Source organism: Sinocyclocheilus grahami, unplaced genomic scaffold (assembly GCF_001515645.1).
Source record: "Sinocyclocheilus grahami isolate Dianchi unplaced genomic scaffold, SAMN03320097.WGS_v1.1 scaffold14.1, whole genome shotgun sequence".
In the NCBI taxonomy this organism is placed as follows: domain Eukaryota; kingdom Metazoa; phylum Chordata; class Actinopteri; order Cypriniformes; family Cyprinidae; genus Sinocyclocheilus; species Sinocyclocheilus grahami.
The window spans coordinates 3606016-3631563 of NW_015505193.1; the positions used below are offsets into that span (position 1 = coordinate 3606016).

The following is a 25548-nucleotide window of genomic DNA, read 5'->3' on the forward strand; positions in this document are numbered from 1 at the left end:
TCTGGCCAAGGTTACAACAAAATTTCTGCTGCACTTAAGGTTCCCAAGAGCACAGTGGCCTCCATTCCTTAAATGGAAGACGTTTGGGATGACCAGAACCCTTCCTAGAGCTGGCCGTCTGGCCAAACTGAGCTATCGGGGGAGAAGAGCCTTGGTGAGAGATGTAAAGAAGAACCCAAAGATCACTGTGGCTGAGCTCCAGAGATGCAGTCGGGAGATGGGAGAACGTTGTAGAAAGTCAACCATCACTGCAGCCCTCCACCAGTTGGGGCTTTATGGCAGAGTGGCCCGATGGAAGCCTCTCCTCAGTGCAAGACACATGAAAGCCTGCATGGAGTTTGCTAAAAAACACCTGAATAAGATTCTCTGGTCTGATGAGACCAAGATAGAACTTTTTGGCCTTAATTCTAAGTGGTATGTGTGGAGAAAACCAGGCACTGCTCATCACCTGTCCAATACAGTCCCAACAGTGAAGCATGGTGGTGGCAGCATCATGCTGTGGGGGTGTTTTTCAGCTGCAGGGACAGGACGACTGGTTGCAATTGAGGGAAAGATGAATGCGGCCAAGTACAGGGATATCCTGGACGAAAACCTTCTCCAGAGTGCTCAGGACCTCAGACTGGGCCGAAGGTTTACCTTCCAACAAGACTATGACCCTAAGCACACAGCTAAAATAACGAAGTTCACAACAACTCTGTGACTGTTCTTGAATGGCCCAGCCAGAGCCCTGACTTAAACCCAATTGAGCCTGTCTGGAGAGACCTAAAAATGGCTGTCCACCAACGTTTACCATCCAACCTGACAGAACTGGAGAGGATCTGCAAGGAGGAATGGCAGAGGATCCCCAAATCCAGGTGTGAAAAACTTGTTGCATCTTTCCCAAAAAGACTCATGGCTGTATTAGATCAAAAGGGTGCTTCTACTAAATACTGAGCAAAGGGTCTGAATACTTTGGACCATGTGATATTTCAGTTTTTCTTTTTTAATAAATCTGCAAAAATGTCAACAATTCTGTGTTTTTCTGTCAATATGGGGTGCTGTGTGTACATTAATGAGGAAAAAAAATTAACTTAAATGATTTTAGCAAATGGCTGCAATTTAACAAAGAGTGAAAAATGTAAGGGGGTCTGAATACTTTCCGTACCCACTGTATATAGGGCTCCAGACAAAAAAAAATTAAGGAGCCATTGGCTCCTATAAGAAACAAAATTAGGCACCAAATAATTTTTTTAAGTACCACAGAATAATTCATTTATTTATTTATTCATATTTTTTAACACTTTAACATTTCAGTCATCCTGTCATGTGTTTATGTCTAAGTCCTCTATTGCTCCTGTCTCTCACGGTGTTCCCCAGGGTTCGGTTCTTGGGCCATTACTCTTCATCATCTATATGCTCCCTTTAGGTAACATTATCTGTCATCACGGCTTCAACTTGCTATGCAGATGACACCCAGCTCTATATCAGTTCTCAATACAACCCTCCCTTTCCCACCAACTCCATATCAGCTTGTATTAATGATATAAATGCTTGGATGACCATTAACTTTCTCAAACTCAACACTGATAAAACAGATCTACTACTTGTCGGTTCACCAAAAAATGTTGCTCCTTTCTGTGCTGACAATGTTAACATTGCTGGGATCTTGGTTCGACCTTCCACCTCCGTTAAAAACCTGGGTATAATCTTTGACTCCTCTCTCTCCTTCCTACCTCACATTTCTTCACTCACTAAATCTGCCTTCTTTGACCTCCGTAATATCGCTCGCTTCCGTCCCTTCTTAAATATCAATGATGCTGAGACACTGGTTCATGCCTTCATTACTTCTCGACTTAACTACTGTAATTCTCTTTTCTATGGTCTACCAAACACAACATTAAATAAGCTCCAATATATCCAGAAATCTGCAGCTAGGGTTCTCACTTCTTCAAAAAAATCTTCTCACATTACTCCCATCCTACACAGACTTCATTGGCTACCCATTCGTTTTCGTATTCAATACAAGATTCTCCTCATCACCTTCAAAGCACTTCATGGTTTCGCCCCCCCATATATTTCTGATCTCATTCATACTTACTCCCCAGTTCGCACACTACACTCTTCAGATACTGGTCTACTGTTAATTCCACGCCACAGGCTAGCATCGCTTGGTGGACGAGCGATTTGTATCTCTGCCACACTATTCCTAAACACATTTGTGATCTTTCTTCATTACAGGATTTCAAAACCCACCTTAAAACATATCTTTTCCTTTCTTGTTTCTCTGATCTCTAACTGCATGATCTGAAAGCGACCTTGATTTTGCAGAAAGGTGCTATATAAAATAAACTTCTTCATCTTTTCTTGTCTTTATTAACATTTTAATCCATCTTGTAGATGTCCTGGGAACTATTGTTCACTTAAAGTGGGAACTAAACGTCTTTTCCAACTTGAGAACTACATACAGTCTCAAAGAATTGTTTATTACACATAATCTGTGCCAATATCAGGGCTCATAACTACGTCAGCATCACTGGACCCTTGAGTGTTGTTTGGGCTCCTCCTCAATGCATCTTATAAATGCTCTCATATGTCTTGCACACATCCAGTCTGTTTTTCTTCATTAGTAACATGCAGTTATATAGGAGGTGTTGAATTGTATCTTTAGCTCCTTGCATTCTTTCTTATGTAGACAACAGGTTAAGTAAAAAAATGTCCTCTTTATAGTTATTTTTCTAGCAGACTGATGAGCTTATGGACGCCGAATGGTTATTCTGAGGTAAATGATTGTTACGTGGAATTGTTTACAAGCTTTACATGTTTTCCGCAGTCTGAAACACTGAATGAGCGATTACGAGACATTTCAGTAAGCTGTACTGTATCTCATAAAATACCTTCTGATGTGCATTCATGTTTATTTCGTACTATAGTAGTAAAGAGAAAGACATGATGGGTTCACATGCCGCTTGAACTTGAGGTGCTAAAGCTATTTAATTTTTGAATTTCGTTATGAATTTGGCAGAATTTTAAAGCTGATACTTTGTTTATTAAAAGGTAACAGAGCACAAAGCTTATAGCGATTATTGGATCACGCATTAACAGAACACAGCATATAGACTAAAGATCTTGATAAGAAGAAGCCATATCAGTATCGATTATAAACGAGAGCCGTTAACAATACTGTTAATGTCCACACAGCTGAGAGCTTTACCTGTTGTAGTTTGTTCAAGTTGTGCACGAAACGGACCCTACTTTTCTGCACGTCATTTTCAATCTCTCTCACGCTGCCACTACTGGTGTGCCATCAACGCTGGCTAAAACTTTGATGCGCATCGACTCATTACGTCAGCATAAAAGACGTGATCGCAAAACAAGCAGGAAAAAAGGCATTACATGCCAATTTTTTAATCATAACATGTACATTTATATAGTCGCCAGTGGTGATCTCAGCAAAAATATCACTCGCAAATTAATATTTTTGGTCGCAAATGCGACCGTTTTAGGCGCAGTCTGGAGTCTTGTATACATATATATATATATACTTTTTTTTTTTTAAGGAACCATGCAATGATACACATTTCAAACAGTAGTTGTCACCTCAGTACATTACACATTTAATTAAATGTATTTATAAAATAAATTTAATATTTAAAATTTTAATCAAATTTTTGTGTAAAAATTACAATTTGAGCACATTGCATTGTGGGATACATAGTCATATACTGCACAATAAAATATTTGGTGTATGCAGTAGGTCCTCCAAGTATTTAAAGCAAAAAATATATATATATACATAAGTAGCTAAAAAAGATAAAAAAATAAATAATAATTATTATTATTGTGATAACTGTGGTGACTCGAACAAACTGGGTTAAAATGAACTGCTGCTCTTCCATAAACCCCAACTTAGTTGGCCTAGATGTTGAGATCTGAATGGGACAGGAAAAACCAAAAAGCCTGAGAAGGACAGTGACTTACTGGTTTCTTGAGTTTCTTCCGGAAGTACTCATACTTCTGTTTATAGTCTCTGGAGTAAGGCACGGCCTGAAATAAAGCAGAACACAATCAGTTTGCCAATAATCCATGAGCTCTTATCAGATGCTGAGAGCTCCTGACCCAACAGAGATCCTTCAACTCATCCTGGACAAATATAACCTCCCCTTCCCCTCGTGACACACAAACTCCTTACAGGAAACCAATGGGAAGAAATGTACAGGGTTTCAGGCCACTTTTAGAAACAAGATATGGCAAAGATCATTGTGCGTTTCAGCAGTCTCTCTCAATATGATCCATTAATGGCCGCGTCTGTTGGCTCAGTCAGGACCTTTAAACAGAAACAGAAGACCACTTACTGGACCAGTGATGGCTGAATTCTGTAGTCTTGGATCTTCCCACTGTGTGGTTTTTGTATCTAAAAAAGCAAAACAAAAATAAAATAAAAATTGGTATAAATAAAACAACAAGGTAATAAATAAAATAAAACAATAAATTAATTAATAAAACAATAAATAAATACAATTAAAAAAACAAAATAAAAAAAATTTGTATAAAAAGTTATTAAAAATGGTTATAAACAAAAATAAGCACATGACCTCATCCTCTGATTATGACATCATCCGTCTTACCGGCAGTGGGCCGAGGTCAGTGGGGTCAAGGGAGACTCTCCTCCTCACGTGCACGGGAACCTTCAGCCAGGGGTCGTCCTGTGATGGAACAGGAAACAAGATGGCAAACACAGGAAGTACATTTTAGAGTGAACAATGGTGCAATCAAACAACGCACAGGAAAAGCAAAACAAACACTTATTGTAGTAATATACCATGCTAGTACCATGAAACAGCATCATGTCTTGTTTGTGTCTGTCTTACCCATGTGGTGGTCTTAGTGTTGTGGTCTATGAAAAAGGGGCGTCCGTTTGGAGCGCTGCGCACCTCCCATCCGGCCGGCATTAGTCCCGCGTGCTCGGGCGTGTGAGCGCGTGTGTGCTGCGGCGACACATCCGGGGAGAGCGGCGGCGGAGCGTAGCCCGAGGGATTCTGGGAGAGAGACATGACTCCGCCTGCCACTGCTGCTGCTGATGCCTCAGAGGGCGGCTGTATGAGCTGAAATACACAGGTCAAAGGTCAGGGGTTTGAGAGATCAGTCAGAGAAATATTCCGCTGTATTATGCCACAAATTAGGACTGCACGCTGGTTTAACAGTTGAAAATAAAGAAATTAGGAAAGCCACAAAAAGTTGAACTGCAAAATAAAATTATTATTGTTATTATTAATTATTACATGATTTTTCTTATGTTTTTTTTCTTATTTCATTTAATATTTGTGTTTAGTAATATTAAAAATCATAGCAATTTAATAATAAATATAATAATAACAACAGTTATTATTGGTCAAATTGTGCGGAAGTACAAACAAGCACAGCAAACCTGTAGCTAAAAAACAACAACAACTAAATAATAATTATAATTATAATTCTTGTTGTTTTTGTTATAATAATAATAATAATAATTATTATTATTATATAGACATAAAAACAAGCACAGCAAACCTGTAGCTTACAAATAATAATAATTGTTGTTATAATAATAGTCATTATTATTATTATTGTTGTTGTTGCTGTTATTATAACTATATAGTCATAATGATATATAAATCATAACATTTTGGGCCAAATTAACAACAATAATAATAACAATTAATATTATTATTGTTATTTATACTGATAAGTAAAATCACAACATTTTTGGCCAAATTGTGCAGCCCTTCAAACAAGTAGAGCAAACCTTTAGCATGCATAAATAAATGAATAAATAAATAACTGTATTTTGTTGTTGTTGTTATATTGTGCAGCCCGACAAACAAGCCATAAATAAATAATCAATCACATTTGATATTGCAACTTGTGGTTTTAATCAGAAAAAAAAAAACTTTTTTATATTTTTCCCCTGAAACCGTGCAGCACTACCACAAACGCTGTTGATGGAGCTTTCTCCAGAAAGAGAAGTATTCAACCAGGACTGAGACGTACCTGAATGAGAGGCCGTGTCCAGGTTGTCATCCTGCTGTTGTGATTGACGTAATACATTCTCCCTTTACTGTCCTGCTTCTCCTCCCATCCCGGAGGCAGCCCGGCAGACGTGGGTAATAACTACAGGGAAGAACAGAAACCGATAAAGTGAGTAACGAAATGCAGAGAGGGGTGAAATGAGGAGAGTGAAACACGGAAACATATAAATAGTTCATAAATAGCCATCAGTTAGCAGTTCGCCTCTCAAACACAGTGTCCTCTGGGAGCAGATGTGAGCCGAGCTGCAGCTGAGGTGATGTATTGCGAGGTTCAGGGCATGCTGGGAAATCTGGAGCAGCTAAGATTACACATCATGTGCTGAGAGACTGAGAAACACTGAAACTGGAGCACACGGCGAGCGCTCGGTCTGGACTCGGACAGACGGAGATATTTATGAATGTTTTAATGCTCTCACCACGGGGTGAACTGGATGCTCTTCCACCGTCAGGGTCTGTCCACTTCCTCTGCGGCTGCCGTGACCCTGCGGCTGATAAAAACACAATCTGAGATGCAACTACACACTCTGTTGTGTTACATATTGTTTATACTACTAGCTTTAAATGTAACAATGTAACAAGCTGCAACATATTCATGTTCCATTTGGATGCTGATTGGTCAATACGGTGTTCTGCTAAAATTCCCAAAACGGTATATTACCGCACAGAACTCATAAAGGTCAGCTATTAATCTTAGTTTAAATGTCAGATATACTAGTGGAAGGACAAAGGTTCTGAGGTTATGATGAATTATGAATATAGTCAATCTTTAACTCATCAATGTGCCACTTGGAGCATCATATATCAATCATATCAATCAGTATTTTGCACCCGTCACAAAAACATCAAGACACATTGACACATGTTGTATCAGTGGCTTGATGTGAGGAAAATTTCTTGTATGTCGCCACATAAATTTGGGATCTTACATAAATGTCTGTAAGAAGTTAGATCACTAGAATGACTTTGATTTGAATTGCTTGTGTCACTTACAAGTTTGGGGTTGGAAAGGTTTTTTCAATGTTTTTAATAGTCTCTTCTGCTCACTATAGCTGCCTTTATTTAAAATAACAGTAAAAACTATGAAATATTATTACAATTTAAAATAGCTGTTTTCTATGTGAATATATACTAAATTGTAATTTATTTCTGTGATCAAAGCTGTATTTCAGCATCATTCCTCCAGTCTTCAGTGTCACATGATCTTCAGAAATCAGTATAATATGCTGATTTGCTGCTCAAGAAACATTTCAGATTATTATAGATGTTTAAAACAGTTGCGTTGCCGAATATTTTTGTGGAAACTGTGATATATTTAAATATTTAGGTTTCTTTGATGAACAGAAATTTCAAAAGAACAGCGTTTTATTGAAATGGAAATCTTTTGTAACATTATAATTGTCTTTACTGTCACTTTGGATCAATTTAATGCATCCTTAATGAATAAAAGCATTGATTTCTTTATTTTATTTACTTGTCAAAGACTCCATCGGTCTCATTTATTCATGAGTGTGTGTGCGTGTGTGTGAGAGAAAGAGTGTGTGTGTGTGCGTGTGTGTGAGAGAGAGTGTGTGTGTGTGTGTGTGTGAGAGTGTGTGTGTGTGTGTGTGTGAGTGTGTGTGTGTGTGTCTGTGAGTGTGTGTGTGTGTGTGTGTGTGTGTGTGTGGACTGACCGTGAGGGACGTGCGTCTGTCGTTTCCGGTCTGCAGTCTGCTGACCTCCTCACAGAATCCCGTGAACTCCATCGGGGAGTGGGGAGGCGGCGGCGAGCGCTCGCTGTGGCTGTTATAAAGCGTGGTCTCATCTGCCGTTATGATCTCCCAGCTCTACAGAACACACACACAGATGTGAAAGTGTGTTGTTTGTCAGGGAGTTTTGAAGAAAGTGTGTGTGTGTGTGTGTGTGCGCGAGTACCTCAGGTGACTCTCTGCACTCGTGGTTCTCGTTGTGTTCTGATATTTGTCTGCGTGTGAGGAACGCCCGCTGGGACTCGATGTGTGTATCCTGTCTCTGTTCATTGTCTCTTTGACTGTCCCTGTAAATCAGGACAAAACACACACTTCAGCGCTCAGAAAGACTCAAATGAAGAAGATGAGGGCGCCGCTGACCAGCAGAGAGCAGAGGACGGAAACAAGAAGCCTGTCTTAAGTATAACAGGATGATTGACTTGTAGGGAGTAATGGCCTGCTGATTGTTTTCTTAATATCTATACAAAACAAATACATGATGTTACAAAAAACTGTATTTAGAGGCTCTAAATGATTTGTTTATATCCTGGTTATAAAAACTCCTAGGTTGTTTTTTTTAATGATTTTTGAACGAAAAAAAATAAATTAAATAAAAGTAAACTAAAATTAAATTAAAACGAAAAAAATAAAATAAAAACATAATAAAATACAAAAAAAGATCAAATAAAATCAATCGAAAAATACAATAAAATTCTACAAAAAACAAATACATGATCATCAAAAACCATATTTAGTGGCTCTGATTGATTTGTTTATACCCTGGTTATGAAAACTCCTGACCTTTTTTTATGATTTATATATATATATATATATATATATATATATATATTGCATATACAGAGTGAACGGGGAAAAAGAAACAAAAAATAAAACTAAGTAAAATAAAATAAATTAACAAAACAAAACAAAATAAATACTAAAAATAAATATAAAATAAATTTGAAAACAAACAAAAATAAAACACAATGAAACATTACATATACAGAGTGAAATACAATTAAAAATAAATAAATAAATAAAACAAAGTAACATAAAATAAAAAAACAAAAATATGAAAAATAAAGATAAAATAAATCTAAAAAGCAAAATAGAATAGAATAAAAATAAAAATAAATAATAAAATAAAACTAAACTAAATAAAATAAAATACTGACCTTTTAAAAGGTAAAGTCTTAATGGCCTTTTGTTTCTCAGTCAAAGTGCAAAATATATATTTGATGTACTAAAAACCGATTTAACAGTAATTATAGTACACAATGTGATTCAGGTAGTCAAGCATGACCCTAGCAACACCAAGGTCACGGGGTCGCGTAATTTTGAATATGATTGATTGATTGATTATAATTTAGCATCATGCCAGCTACCACAGCTATATTAATGGCAAGAAACAAGCGAAAACTAGAAAAAGTAAATAAATAAACGATATAAAATAACAAATAGAAACTATAACATTTTTATCTTTGATTACGTCATTAAAAATCTTGTCACTTTGAATAAAACCATGTGCCAAATGGAATGAACGAAAAAGATCAATGCAAATATTTACATAGCGTATTGGTCTTGTGAATGTCGTAGGTTTTGTGTATGCATGTTTCTAACGTGTGTTGATCGTGTGTGTGTGTTTGTTTAAAGTAGGAGATCATTACTGGATGGTGGGTCTGTGCCACTGGGTGGTCCTGCTCTCGTGGTTGACGTAGTAGGTTCGTCCCAGGTTGTCCTGCCTCTCCTCCCAGCCAGGGGGCAGCGCAGGCAGCTGGTGAGGATGGTGAGGACTGCATAATTCATGAGGCTCCAAAAACTCCCAACCAGGCTACGAGACAGAAATGAGCAGAGCATTAACACACAGGGCTGTTACTTTTCTTGCATGCAATTCTATTGTTTGTTGGTATGATCAAATGGTACTTTGCATGAAAAGTAGTTCAATGGCTGGTAACTAAGTGACTTTACGGTCATGTAACAGTCGCTCTGGGGCAACCCGGACCGGCGTGACCAGGACTGTGAATTCAGGAACGATTCATCTCCATTTAATCTGGTGTTGGCAGCACTTCTGAGCGAGTTTTGGACGTCTGAAATCACGCCTGTATACATTGTACACTCGTACAATGAGAGCGGCTGGAAAAGTACACAGTGACTCTGCTGGTTCTATATTAAAGTTATTGTGTATAAGTATAACACATTTGTTTGTGCACAAAACAAATGTCATTAGTTTGCCGAGGGCTTTGTTTCTTTTGTTTGGAAACCTGATAACACGCGATGCCAGTTAAATAAATGCTAATGTGTTCTGAATGGTAGCTTAGTGACCCAATTTAAATATTGGTCACTAGTTATTTTAGTATCAATGAGATTCTATTGGAGTTTTCATTCATTTGAATTCGTTTTTTATATTTATATTCATTTTATATTATCTTTCAATTTGGTTCAAGTTTTAGTAATTTATTGTGCATTTTAGTGATTTTTATTAGTTTATATGTCTATGTAGTTTTTATTATTTTTTATTTCAGTTTCAATTTTAGTTAATTTAGAACATCAGGTTAAACTACATGAAAATGAGAAATGTTTCCATGGGAACTAGTTGAACTAAAATAAGTTTAAGTTATTTTATGTTTTAAAATGCTTGTTTTTTTTTACTTTTAGTTAACAATAATAACCCTGGATAATACAAATACAATAAAATGAAATCAAATAAAAAGCTGCTGAATAAATAAAATAAGGCATCTGAGGTCAACCTAAAATAATAGAACATTAAAATAATAAAACAAATTAAGATAATAAAATAAAATAAAACATTGATGAAAAAAACGAGAGATCTGAAATCCATGCCAACCTAAAAAAACCTGAATAGAATAAAATAAAATAATAAATAAAATAAAAACCCCGACTTTAAAGGTAATATCTTTACATTATCTTATGTTTCTCAGTAAAAGCACAACATTTATATTTGATTTACTAAAAACAAATATAACAACAGTAATAGTGATGTCTGTATAAGTAAACTTCATTCACATTAAATTCAACAACAGAATCAAATACAAATAAATGCAGCTGCCACAAATATTAAATGTAACTGAGAGTCATAATTTCAGATTTTCTCTTTAAGGACATATAAAGCCTGTCTATCTGTCATTTTTTTCAGAAATAAAACCCAGCGCAAGGTCAAAACCTGTCTGAAAAGCTTTGTGAATCAGGGAGAATTGTGCTTAAGGAAACAAAGCATTTTTCATTCAAGGACAGGCCACGACAGAAAGTGCAGATGGAAGAGGAATATAAAATGCTTTCATGGTCTCTCCATCCAACACAAATACTTGCAGGAGGCGCTGCTGCAAACGACACCACTAAAGGTACTTCTCATAAACAAATCAGACCAGATGAGCCACATTCAAAGCTGCTGGAAATCATCAATTGTGACCCTGGAGCACAAAACCAGTCATAAGGGTCAATTTTTCAAAATTGAGATTTATACATCATCTGGAATGCTGAATGAATGAGCTTTCCATTGATATATGGTTTGTTAGGATAGGACAATATTTGGCCGAGATACAACTATTTGAAAATCTGGAATCTGAGGGTGCAAAAAAAATCAAAATTTTGAGAAAATCATCTTTAAATTTGTCCAAATTAAGTTCTTAGCAATGCATATTACTAATCAAAAATTAAGTTTTGATATATTTACGGTAGGAAATGTACAAAATATCTTCATGGAACATGATTTTTACTTAATATCCTAATGATTTTTGGCATAGAAGAGAAATGTATAATTGTGACCCATACAATGTATTGTTGGCTATTGCTACAAATATACCCCAGCAACTTAACACTGCTTTTGTGCTCCAGGGACACAATTGTACTTTATACATACAGCCGCGTTATATTGTGAATACTGATACTGAACACATCCTTCAGCTCCCTCCTGCAACTTTAACACTTTCTAGTTCTTTTAAAGAACATTCTGTGATTCTAAAATGAAAATGTTGTGTTTGTCACCAAAGCTTGTGCTTGTGTGCATCGTTCTTACATCCAGATTCTCGTTCTGTTCGGCTGGGTCGTCCTCCGTGTCGCTGTTTTTGGGCAGGTAAGTCATCTTCAGTCGCAGATGACCTTTCACCCTCGACTTGTGACTGTATCGAAACGGTTAAACAAACACATCAACTGCATCAAATTACCAGAAAAACATAATTTTAAACATAAAACTCCACTGAAGTGTATCGGAAGTGTTGACATGTACATGTTTGAAATGAAAACAGTTCACAGTTATGTGATGTCATAGCAGGTCGAAGGGCTTCTCACAACAACAACAGAGTTGTGAGCGTTCGGTTAAAAACCATCATGTTTGGGGAGTAAGGCATGCAGGTATTCAGGCAGTAAAAACTGCAGTAAAATCTCCGGCTAACCTTCTCGGGTGCAACAGGAAGTCCTTGAAAGTGTACGGCCTTTCATTGTTCAGATTTTCTGTCTGTGGATATAAAAAAAGATATATATATTTATGCATTTACATATACATATGTGTATTGCCTAAAAAGAATTGCCATTATTTGTGTAATTCAACTCAGTCTAAATATGTCTAAATAAATAGAATTATATTAATTTATTTATTGTTATATATATATATATATATATATATATATATATATATATATATGCGTTAATGTAGTATTTTTTTCCTAAATAAATATTTATATTTATTTAAATATTTATTTATGTAGACTGTTACTATATATGCGTTCATTTTGCATTTATTATTTATTAATTAATGCGCGCGCACACACACACACACACACACACACAAACACACACACACACACACACACATATATATATATATATGTCTGATTTTTGTATTATTTGTAAACATAATAATAAATAATTCTGTTGACAAATTGTTTTATTTATTTACTTATCTATTTATGTATTTTACACTAATGACATTCTACGAACCTGTCATATTAGTAAAAATGAATGGGTGGGAGGAGTTTAAGGACAGTATAAGTTTGCATTACTCATGTTAGGTTGCTTTCCTGGCAGTTTGGTAGCAAAAAAGTTGAAAGATGTTTCAATTTATTGGATTGGCTTTACTGATTGGTAGATCAATACCAACAGGTAAGATGTCTATTCAAATCTAAATATTTGAGTATGTGATGTATATGGTATAAGTATAATCATAACTAAAGTCTTTGCTGCAAAAAAAAGGATTTAATATTTATATATGTGTACATATTACATATATATATACATATATTAGGGCTGCACAATTAATCAAATTTCTAATCACAATTACAATTATGGACGTCACAATTACGTAATCGTTCAAAGCAGCAATTAATCGTTGAAAAACCACTTATGTTATTCTGCATGCTTAAGATGCGTTTTTTTCTTTCTACATGTTATCTGAAGGGTATATGTTAATTTTTTTTTTTTTTTGCTAAATGCATACATAAATATTTACTTATTATTTATGTAGACTATATATGCATTAATTTTGCATTATTATTATTATTATTTATTTTTTTGTGGCTGATTTCTTCAGCCTACAAGGTAAAGAGCCAAGTTGTTAAAGATATTTTTAAGTCTTAATGTTTATGATCACTCAGCCAACACACACACACATGTATATATATATATAGAGAGAGAGAGAGAGAGAGAGAGAGAAAGTATAATGTTCACAGTGACTAATAATGAGGCACCACTGAGCACCTCCAAAACCAGGTTTATTTTACGATGCCATGTTAGTGTGTCTCTGAAGACATATGAGGTGGACCTTCTAAAAATAACACCTGCATTTAACCTACATTCATGACAATACAAGTCAGCAGCTTCAACAAAACACACACAATATAATGATGAGAAACACTCACAGGGATCTGGTGCAGAGGAACGTCCACTTGTCCGAGGAAGTCATCTCTCGTCTGCAGAAAATCAAGAAAACAGAAAACACACATCAGAGAATCAGTCACAGAAACAACTGAACATAACACATACAAAATGAACTAAACACATTAACACTGAGCTTGTCTGACATCAATCTCAATTAGAGATACACGATACTAAATTTCTCCTCCGATACCGATAGCCGATTATTCAGAATGATATCTGCCGATACGGATACTGTTTAGGTTTCTTAAGAAGAAGAAAAACCTCTCCCAACTAATGCTGTAAACTATACAGGAGCCCTATCATTTGGCACATAATATAGAGTAGTATAGCATAAAAAAAAATTTTCTTCTTAGATATAAAAATAAAAAAGAGTGTCAAAACGGCGTTTATAATGTTAATTTTGAAATAAAATGTACCGGTTTTGAAAGCTTATCAGAAGTAGCAAAGCACAAATGTCTTCGCGATTATTGGATTAGAGGTGTGTTAAAAATAATGTTAGGTGAAGGGAAAACACACACACACAGACACACACACACACACACAGGCTGTTCATCTACTGCAAATCACTGGAAGTGAATTCTAACACTTGAATCAGACATAAAGCTCAGTGTGTTATGAGTCTGAACAGTGCGCTCATTGTTTACAGAGATATAAATACATGTGTTATATATAAACAAGGTTTAATAAAGGTAGACTTCCCTGTGGTCTATCCCTCAGACTGTGAGTGAGCGAGCTGCACAAATAGAGAGAAGGTAAAAGTAGGCTGAGAGAGAGAGAGAGAGAGAGAGAGAGAAAACGAAGGGAACGAGAACGAGAACGAGAACGTGTGTTTTCGGAACAAAATCATTCCCATCCACAAACCTTTTCCAGCTGCTGCTTTTTATTTCAACGGCTGGCTTCCATGAAGCATTTTGAATACATTTTATACCAGGTTTTATACACACACTGTCATTACGCTAACCGAAACAATATGGCAAGTTAAATACACGTCACCTAAATGAGGCTTAAATGCCTTCGGTGTTCAGAACGCTGTCAGATGTTTTGTTGTATGGTAGTGAGGGCAGAATGAAATAACGACTGACCTTGCGCTAAAACGTGTCCACCTACATGCAATATATGACTTCCTTGCAAATGACTTACTCGCTATCAAAGGGTCGTTCAGGTTTTTACAGCGCTCATAAAGCTGTGATGATGACTATAACACATATCTTCCCTCGTTCTTAAGACCTCATATATTCCTGTTTGTGCTGTATTCGGGTCAAACCACAGAGCGGTTCTGCCACTCCGCCGGGCCCCAGATGAGATGACAGACTCAATTAAATAAAAGCATGTTGGGAGAAAACTCTGTTAGTGTCATCTCAGTTATTAAGCTAGATACGACAAAAGGTACTGCAAGATTACAGTGTTTTATAAAGACTATTATATAGTTTAAATATTAAATCGTTTTTTAAAGGGAAGTCGTCTCTCGTCTGCAGAAAATCAAGAAAACAGAAAACACACATCAGAGAATCAAGTCACAGAAACAACTGGACATAAACATACAAAATGAACTAAACACATTAACACTGAGCTTGTCTGACATCAATCTCAATTAGACATACACGATACTAAATTTCTCCTCCGATACCGATAGCCGATTATTCAGAATGATATCTGCCAAAATGGATACTGTTTAGGTTTCTTAAGAAGAAGAAAAAACTCTCCCAACTAATGCTGTAAACTATACAGGAGCCCTATCATTTGGCACATAATATAGAGTAGTATAGCATTCCATTTTTTTTTCTCTTAGATATAAAAATAAAAAAAGAGTGTCAAAAACGGCATTTATAATGTGAATTTTGAAATAAAATGTACCGGTTTTGAAAGCTTATCAGAAGTAGCAAAGCAAAAATGATCATATGATGCTGCTAAAAAGAACATTATGTTGTGTATTTGGTGTAATGCAATGTGTTTATGCAGTTTAAGGTTCATAAAAACACATTATTTTCTCCTCTATGCCCCGCCTTTCTGAAACGCTTTAATTTTTACAAAGCTCATTGGTCTGAAAAAGCGAGGTGTGCTCTGATTGGCCAGCTATCCAGTGCGTTGTGATTGGCCGAATGCCTCAAGCGTGTGACGGAAATGTTACACCTCTCGGAGAAACAACAAGCCTGCTCAAAACTCTCGTTTGAATCATCATTGGCAAAATGTACTTACAGGCTGTGAGTCAGAAGCGCCAGACTGTCCTTGCAAAGTTGGAACTGCCCAACTTTATAGAAACAGCTTTTGTGCCACAGACACATTGTAGGCTACAGGTTCAGGAACCAGTCCTTGTCCTCCATAAAATGCGCTGCACACATCTGAATATTTGGGTTGAAGTGTTCTGGAACAGTGTTGTAAATACAACTTAACCACTGATTTCTAGCCATGTCCTCTTTTTGCTTTCACAACGAAACACACAGTGCCTTCGCGACATGGCGGCGGCAACAACAATACTACAGAATACAATATAAAGATTTTATAAAGATTTAAAAATTTTAATTATTTTTATATAGTGCCACACCTAGTGGATATCTTGACCTGGAAAAGTTAAAGAAATTTATTAAATCTTAAAAAGTAATAAACATTTAAATATTTTTAATTTACATCAGGTACAAATAGCTAGGAAATTGCTATTAATCAGTAATCAGTAAAATAAATAAACAAACAAACAAACATATATTTATTCTGGAAATACGAAGTTAATTATTTTAACTATTTTAATAAATTAAATTGTCTTACTTTAAGTATTTTATTTAATTGTTTTTATTAGTGCTGTCAAACGATTAAACGCAATTAAACAAAAACAAATAAAAGTTTTTGTTTACATAATATATGTGTGTGTGTACTGTGTATATTTATTATGTATATATAAATACACATACACATGTGTCCCAGATCCCCTGTATATATTTAAGAAAAATATGTTTTGTTTATATATAAATATTTATATTTATATATATATAATATGTATATATACAGTATATATATACATGTAAATATTTTTAAATTATATACATGTATGTTTGTGTATTTATATATACATAATAAATATACACAGTACACACACATTATGTAAACAAACATTTTTTTTGGATGCGATTAATTGCGATTAATCGTTTGACAGCACTAATTTTTATATGTTATCAGTTTATATACATTTATATATATTGTCTGTAAATAAGTTGTTTTGGACAACTGGGGGCCTCAGAGTCAAAAAGACGTTGCTATGAATTGAATTTCTCATATGTAGATACCATCTGACTGTTCAATCAAAAGCAGCTCATAACATAAACACACTGAATCAAATTACTTTGAGAGGCTCCCAGATCCCCTGGCCGAGCACCAGCTATGTTTCTGTGGAAAAGTGATACCAGGTATAGTCCTGGACCATCATTTTGTTATGCAAGATCCACAATAACTTACTTTAGTGCAGAATACTGCATGCAGCTATGGAGCTGAATGATTTCGTATTGTATTGTCTTGCTGTCGCTGCCATTTACCCACTGTACTTTCTAAACATCTGAACGAGCTATGAGAAGAACAATATGTCCAAGTGTTTGAACATCACAAATGGGATGCACAAACAACCAGCATGTTGAAATTAGAGCCTTGAATTTAGATTAGATTACATAAGAGTGCAGCGGCAGTAAAGGTTAACAGCGCTGTTAATTGCTTATGCGTCCCGTTTCTAACACGCTGTAAAATCAGAAGCAAAGAGAGTGAGTGAAAATGAAATAAGTGCAGTGAGCGAGACACCTGATGCTCTCAAACATACCAACAGCTAAGTAGGCACCTGCTGGGCAGCGAACATGTTATCCTTTACTGCAAAGGAATCACATCATTTGGCCCCTGTCTCCCTGACACTCATCTTCTCCCCATCAGCTGGCCTCTGGCCCAACAGCTGATGGACAGCCATGTGCAGCCCCTGCATATCATGTTGGATCCTGAGAGCTGCCCAGCGTGGTACTCGACCAGACTAACTGGAGTCAAGCAGAGTATTTTTCAAAGCTGTGTATTTATAGACCTGGAGCTGGGGGTGGGGCTTAGGGACCGCGGTCTATAATTATTCCAGAGGTAAATACATACGGTGATCCCTCAGAGTGTTAACAAATTAATAAAAACTGGAAAAGCCACTAAAATGCGACGTGCATGCAACTGGTTTAGCCACAATGTATTTTTAAAGCGCATGTCTATAAGCCTTACCATCTAAATGGAAAAGATCCCAGAGGTAAATATACAGTGATCACTCAAACTGATAATAAATTAATAAAAACCGAAAAAGCCTCTAAAATGTGACATGCATGCATGCAACTAACTTATCTACTCCACATTTTTAAAGCGCTTTTTTATAAGCCAACCTGCCTAAATAGAAATGATCCCTAAGGTAAATACATACAGTGATCACTCAGAGGTTGTAAAAAAATATAAATAAAAAAAGCCTCTAAAATGCGACATGCATGTAACTGGTTTAGCTACAATGCATTTTTAAAATGCTTGTCCATAAGCCAACCTGCCTAAAGGGATTTTTGCATATATATCTCAGTTTATTTATGAGTAACACACAAATATAAATTATAGACTGTAATTAATTTGCTAAAATTAATTACATGCTAAAATTATGTATATCTGCATATCTTTAAACTTTAAAACTAACTTATCTACTCTACATTTTTAAAGCGCTTGTTTATAAGCCAACCTGCCTAAATAGAAATGATCCCTAAGGTAAATACATACAGTGATCACTCAGAGGTTGTAAAAAAATATAAATAAAAAAAGCCTCTAAAATGCGACATGCATGTAACTGGTTTAGCTACAATGCATTTTTAAAATGCTTGTCCATAAGCCAACCTGCCTAAAGGGATTTTTGCATATATATCTCAGTGTATTTATGAGTAACACACAAATATAAATTATAGACTGTAATTAATTTGGGCATTTCATAATCCCAAACCCATGCTAAAATTATGTATATCTGCATATCTTTAAACTTTAAAAGGAAAGCTTTGCATGCAGGAACAATGGAAGACAACTTCCTGAATAGTTATGATGCATATTTGCTCAGTCATTGCAAAATTTTCAAACACCTCAACTATTCAGAGACAAGGAAGCTATCATTGCAAATTACCTCTTCATGGGAAACATACTCTACAAATAAAGCATACACTCTACAAATAAATTTGAATGCAATTTTAGGGCGAAACATTATTTACACTCACTGACTTTAAATTTGCATGCTTAAAAGTGCAAGATAAAACCGAGTTAATGAACATGTACATTCTCATTTTCACTTGCTAATAGATGGAAAGGCTTACGGTGGCATTCCTCTCCGTGCAGGTTGCAACATGATCCGTTTTGTTGTTTATGCTGTTGTCCTGCAGGGTGTTTGATTTTCTTGCACCTGTGCCGTGAGATACATGGATGTGTACATGCGAAGTGCCGTTTTTGGAGTGCACATCTGCAGCATTTGAAACGTGACAAGAAATCTCAGCGTTCGCACAGGGTACCTCCAAAGAAATACTCCTGTGAAGGACATGATGCAACCCTTTTCTTGAGGACTTATCCGAATTACCGCAAGTCGGAAAAGTGTTGTGTCTTCTTTCCGTCGACGACGGCCTTCCGCTTGGCAGCATGCAGGCTGAGGTGCTCCGGAAAAGCTTAGCTTTCTGGGGCTCTGCGACGTTGTCGGTTTGTGGGCCCTCGAGAGGTTTGGAACAGTCGATGTTAACCTTTGTTTTGGCCAAACTTCCTTTCCCTGAGGGAAGCGGTCGCTGGTTTGCGAAGTGCAATAAAACTCTGGAGTGTCTTTCCGTTCGCTCTGGTCCTGGTGGTTGTTCCGGCGGCACGCTGAAATGCACAATGGGTTTGGCGTCCCTGTGTTCTGCTGACGTACTGGTTTTGGACAGCCGCAGACCATTAACTGCCGTGGCGACGGATCCCTTGGCCATGTCATCGTGCAACGCATCAACGCTGGACAGCTGCATCTGATGAGAGGTCTGAAAGGAACTTCGTGCAGATGGAGGCAGCGGAGGAATCATTGGAGACACTGTCGGACTGACGGGAGATGCGGGTGGTGTGGTGCATGGGCTCCGCGGGAAAATCACCAAGGACGAGCAGCGCCGCAAGGGTGCCCTCGCCTTCCGCCGAGAGATTGGTTTGCGATCTGGGACGTCCGCTTCGAATATGCTGTTGCTGCTGCAGTAACCGGCATCACTCGTGGTGCTGCTGCTACATGAACCTCCATCCCCGTTTCCACTCTCACAGCTGGCGAGCTCACCGTCTCCTCCGCAAGGCTGCAAGGAGATCTGCAGCATGCTTTTCCTGCTCCCATTCACCTTAGGGATGAATACAGTGGAGTGCCGCTGTAAGTTACCGTACTCTGGTGACAAGGGTGGCAAAGCTAGAGCCAGCTGTCCTGGAGTCACTTTCATGTGGAGAGAACTCTGCATCAGGCCCTCACTGGAGCTACGGCCGGCATTCGTGAGCCCGCTATCCTCGGCGTGACCGCTGCAAGTCTCTGACAGCGGGTCGGTGTTGCTTCTCCGCGAAGCAAAATGCAGTCGCAGTTGTCGCGCCATGAATTCAAGCTTCCCAGGGATCCAGTGGGACGCAGGACATGGCAAACCCAAAACAAACAAGTGAAAAACGAGCAGCAAAAAGCAACTGCTCCTGCTCCCGTTCTGTGATTCCAACCATTAGCGGTTGCACATTGCAAAAATAGCAGCAGTGACACGTGGCATTCCTCCCGAAGCTCCTCTGAAGCTAACACCATGAAGAACAGCTCTAGTCCTCGGAAGGATAATGGCGAATTCAGAGAGCTTTACTGACGCAACTGCTCCAGACACCCTGCAAAGGGCTCTACTGTGCCAGACCTCTGGAGTGCCTCAGCTGTGCCTTCTGTAGTTTTGCAAGCGCCGATTCAGGCACTGGTGCCCACCCTCCCCCAGCTGCCGGTCACCCCAGAGCAAAAAACAACAATCTGCGTGCATGCCAGGATGGAGGTGGAACAGCTCGCCCCTGTTCTAGCCAACCTCGACTCTGCAACCTCCTTCTACAGCAGTGGCAGCCCCGTCTCTAAAGTTTCTTATAAAGCTGCACCCCTGCTAATATTTTTACCCCAACAGGATAGAGTTACAGGAAATAAAGAGGAACAAGGTTTGGCAACATTTAAAGCTTTCTCAACAGCATCCACGTACAGTACTTTGGAGATGCATGGGGAACAGGGTGTTACGAATTGAGCATTTGGCTTATTTCTGTACTTCTAACCATGCACGGCTTAAATGCATGATAGCTTCATCTACAAATTTGAAATCAGCAGACGGAATCAAGCCTGTTTGTGCCAAAAGAGTGCCTCCAAATCGAATCTTGAGCTTGTTGTGCCAGCTCACATATGGACATGTGCCACATCACGTGTCATCTGACACCCGCTGTTGCAGTCATTTAAGACCATGCTTCTGTCAAAGAGAAATGCCATCTCATCAATCAGGAGCAATTGCAGTTACCACAGTGCACAGAACCAGTACAGGAAATCATCCTGCTTACATGAATAAAAATTAAATATAAATCAGCCTGAATCAGGGATTTTTGCATTTTGTGCACTTGGAAATGAACAAAGTGTTAGGATTCTGGAATTCTAAAAAAAAAAAAAAGAATGGGGTAATTGCATGTATTTCAAATCGTAATGAAATATAAGAGAGACTGAATCAGGGATTTCTGCATTTCGTGCACTTGGAAATGATCAAAGTTTTAGGATTTTGCAAGTCTAAATCAAAGAATGGGGTAATTGCACGCATTTCAAATCGCAATGCAATATAAGTGAGACTGAATCAGGGATTTCTGCATTTTGTGTGCCTGGAAATAAAGTTTTAGGATTTTAGAATTCTAAAACAAAGACTAGGTTAATTGCATGCATTTCAAATGAAAATGAAGTGAGATTGATCACAGAAGAAACATTATCTACTGGCACAAACCTAGAAATATTTTGCACAAAAAGAGATCTGAAAGGATTTGTCATCCTTTCTGTAAGCTATCACATTCCTCAGGAGACACAAATAGCGTGCATGCTTGGTTCATGCCAGCGAACACATTCTAGCAATGACATACAAGTTTTTCTTACAACAAAACTGATTATTTTCTGTACCCACTGTATATACACAACTCTCCTGCTCAGTGATGCACGTTACTAAAAAAATTGATTTTTACATTTTCTGAAGACGAATTTAGTGGTGTAAAACTCGTCACTGTGATGCAAGGTTGCACGGGTGTTGCTGTGGTTCCTAATGTAGTCTTTGTAAGCACTGCATGTACTTTGACTGAAGCATTATCATCAGCTTTGTTTTTTGGCTGTTCACAGAAACATTACTCCATTATGGTCCATTATTAATATAAAATGCAAAAAATGGTTTTATAAAACACTTGAACTTTTAAACAGGCTCTCAATGCTGAAATATGAGCAGCCCGTATTGTATAATGTTTTCTGTTATTACCAAACACAATGACTGCATCTGTTTAATATTAGTTCAGAAGAGCACAGTATTGGAATCACACACAGTATCTAAATGTGAGAATGATGAACAGAGAGTTCAGCAAAGTAGGAAACGACTACAAACAAAACGTGTGTATATAAGATCCCATGGTACAGAAAAATTTGTTTTTACAATGAACAAATGTCTGGGTCACATTCCCAAAATGAAAAAAAAATATATATATATATATATATATATATATATATATTTTCACAAAAAAAAAAAGAAGCTTAATGTAAGGCTCATTAAAATAGATTAATTATTTTTACTACATTTAAGCTATTAATTATAATTAAGTATTATTATTAATTATAATTATATTAAGCTATAAATATTATATATATATATATTTTTTTTACATATTTCTGCGTAGACAAAATTTTGTTTTTTTGTAATTAAAATCAGCATAAAGGTAGTATGATGATACAAATGTAGTTTATCATTTTAATAATACATTATTATCTTTTTTTATTTAACTAAATGTCTGAAACTTTACATTATGGGCACTTCTCATGTTTATTTGCCTCTTGATAACGAATTGCTTGTTGTATTCCTCATTTGTAAATCGCTTTGGATAAAAGCGTCTGCTAAATTATTATACATTTTTTATTTTTTTTGCCAGCCAAACCCCTAAAATATTTACTTAAAAGTCTCCCTGAGGTAACATTTCAATAATTTAACAACACATTTGCATGTTCACGGTTCTTTGATGTCAATTAATGGTTACAAGACATACAGGTAAACAACGTTTTCCCATCTTTTTTAGTCATTTATTTATTATTATTTTAAAATAATATATTTATTTGAATATTACATTTTTGTGATTTAATGAATTATTAGCGTTTCATCAACTCTCAAACCCCAGTTTCAGAAATTCTGTCTAAGGCTACTGAAATAATTTTTTCATTTTCCTTTTGAGGTGACATTTCTTGACAGCTTTTATTAGATTCACAAAGATGCTCCAACCAGCTGACAGAAGCATGATCTCCATAAATACCCGTTCACTTACCCTAAAGAAGAATTCCTCATTCCACTTCGGATCCAATGTCTAAAAGAAAGACAGAGAAATGTTCAACACTCTTGACAAAACGACAAATCCTGCAGTAGAGAGTCTGTACACACACCTTTTTGATGGTTTTGGTCTGTAGACCGGTGATTTCTCCATTGACGGGGTCATAGAGAGAGATTCTTGTGTACGGATCACTGCGGATGAAAGGAAAACAAACTAATATTACACAAGTACACATGGAAAAAAAGATTGGCTGTCTTTGAGTCATACAGGAAGTGTTACTAAATATTTTAGCAGTCATGTGATTATGGATCTCAATACACACCATAACAAGTATTCATCCCTATCTAGCAAATCCATTCACCAACTTAAACTACATGCAACATCAGGAGGAAGCAGCGCACAATCCCTCAACTGTTTTCACTGAATATCTGGCCTTTTTCCCGAGCAAGTATTACAGTGAAGGAGAGATGATATCGCTCAGCACAAATATTGATTGCATACCTAGAGCTGTGTTATTTAGGTCAAAGTGAGCACGGCTGATCGGTTCGTACCCTCAAGGACGGCTGCTAACACTGCCATCTACTGTTTCCATCAGCCTACGGTTCACTGCAGACTATGCATAAAAATAACATTAACTCTTTAGCATGTGGCTGCTTGTAAATACAATTTCTTGGCAAAATACTGCACTTGCATTGTATTATATATATCTATCTATATATAACCCAATGCATTTATAATACAATGCATTGTATATTAATGCATTGTATTGTAAGAAAAACCAGATCAAATAAATGGTAAATAAATAACTACTAAAACAAACATTATTATAATCATTAACAGTCAAAATGAAAAAGCAACTGCAATCCATTTTATTTCTGTAATGTAAAACAGAATATTCAACAAGAAAGAAAAAAAGTAGGGCAGGACATGATTTTCTTCATCGGGAAAAGACTGATGATGAAAGTGGGCTTTCCACAGAAAAATGAAGCAAGAGCTGAATGTGACTGAACAAGCAAGCACAATAAGACCAGAAATGTGCATTAAGAAAGCAAATATAATCAATTTGGATTTCATGCTGACTTCATTATTGGTTTTCTCCCCTTGTTGTTATTTTTCAAAGAAGATCCAGCTAAAACGGAGGAGTAATAAACATCACGATGAAGCTCGTGAATCCACAGGAATGCTGAAATGTCATTATTAGGCTGTAAAAAACTATTATTATTTTCACAGCATCTTTTTTGGGAACAGATAAAAGCCTGTATGAGTGTCAGATTGTCCAAACGGAAGCTCCATTATGCGGGATACAAACGATTTTGTGTTTTCATAACAAACTGATGGCACGTGAAGATGTGAACGTGAAGATCCTGCTGGACTCAGCCATGCGAAATGTACTTAAAATGTGCTGTACACTATCTGACTTCATGTGATCCACCCAAAATGTGACACTGACTGAGTGTTGAGTGAAATCATGGGAAAAACCTTGTCTACTACTGTTTATGACAAGTGAACTAAGCATTTAACACTTTAACCGCCAGGGGTCATTTTATACCTAAAACCGCCAGAGGGTAAAATTTACCCATGCACATGACTACTGTTTTGATATGGCTTAAAAAACGTATTATGTCACTGTATTATGCCACTGTCTTCACAAAGTAATGTCTAGAGTCATGAAATGATTATTTTTAGTCATCAGCTATGATTTTGTCCTGTTGTTTTATGTTCAAGGCTATTTTAAGCAGGCTACAACTCATCACTTTTCTTAACGGTGAATATAGGCTAAACCAGCCTGCAATGACAGCGAGAATTAGAAGGAAATAAATACATATTTGGGTGGTGAAATATTATAATAAAATGCTGTTAAGATACACATATTAAGATAACCCGTGTTATTTAAATTACTAAAATACAGTAAATAGACAATTGTGAGCAATAATAATTCACAAGATCGGAATTACTTATTTTATTTTTTTCAGGAAACGGGCAGACTAGAATAAATAGCAACATAGTAGCAAACGATAAACAATAAAAATTGCTAAACAAAAATGAATAATTAATACAAAGTTCATTTTAGCCTGCTCATAAATGTTCAAACTTTGGATTAATTATTCGTTTTTGTTCATTTATTATTCGCTAATCGCTACTGTGTTGCTATGAATTCTAGTCTGCCCGATTCCTAGAAAAAAATATATATAATCAAATAAATAAATAAATATATATATATATATATACACACACTATATACACACATCCTATGCTGTGCCGTGAATTATTATTGCTCATATATTGTCTATTGAACATAAAACAACAGGACAAAAAAATTAAAAATTTACCCCGTG

The 25548-nt window shown here is 36.6% G+C and overlaps 1 protein-coding gene across 1 annotated transcript in view; it reads right to left on the reverse strand.

Annotated features, from left to right (window-relative positions):
• LOC107600906 (E3 ubiquitin-protein ligase NEDD4-like) overlaps window positions 1-25548 on the reverse strand; it is a 31417-nt gene that overhangs the window by 4436 nt on the left and 1433 nt on the right. Inside the window, exons 3-17 of the mRNA XM_016292886.1 lie at window positions 23325-23403; window positions 23153-23248; window positions 18991-20355; window positions 13639-13689; window positions 12178-12239; window positions 11802-11904; window positions 9436-9599; window positions 7956-8076; window positions 7715-7867; window positions 6461-6532; window positions 6007-6126; window positions 4848-5081; window positions 4605-4682; window positions 3958-4023; window positions 3191-3280 (exon numbers count right to left, since the gene is read on the reverse strand). Coding sequence (XP_016148372.1) covers window positions 3191-3280; window positions 3958-4023; window positions 4605-4682; window positions 4848-5081; window positions 6007-6126; window positions 6461-6532; window positions 7715-7867; window positions 7956-8076; window positions 9436-9599; window positions 11802-11904; window positions 12178-12239; window positions 13639-13689; window positions 18991-20355; window positions 23153-23248; window positions 23325-23403 — 2854 coding nt within the window. The remainder of the gene's footprint in view (window positions 1-3190; window positions 3281-3957; window positions 4024-4604; window positions 4683-4847; window positions 5082-6006; window positions 6127-6460; window positions 6533-7714; window positions 7868-7955; window positions 8077-9435; window positions 9600-11801; window positions 11905-12177; window positions 12240-13638; window positions 13690-18990; window positions 20356-23152; window positions 23249-23324; window positions 23404-25548) is intronic.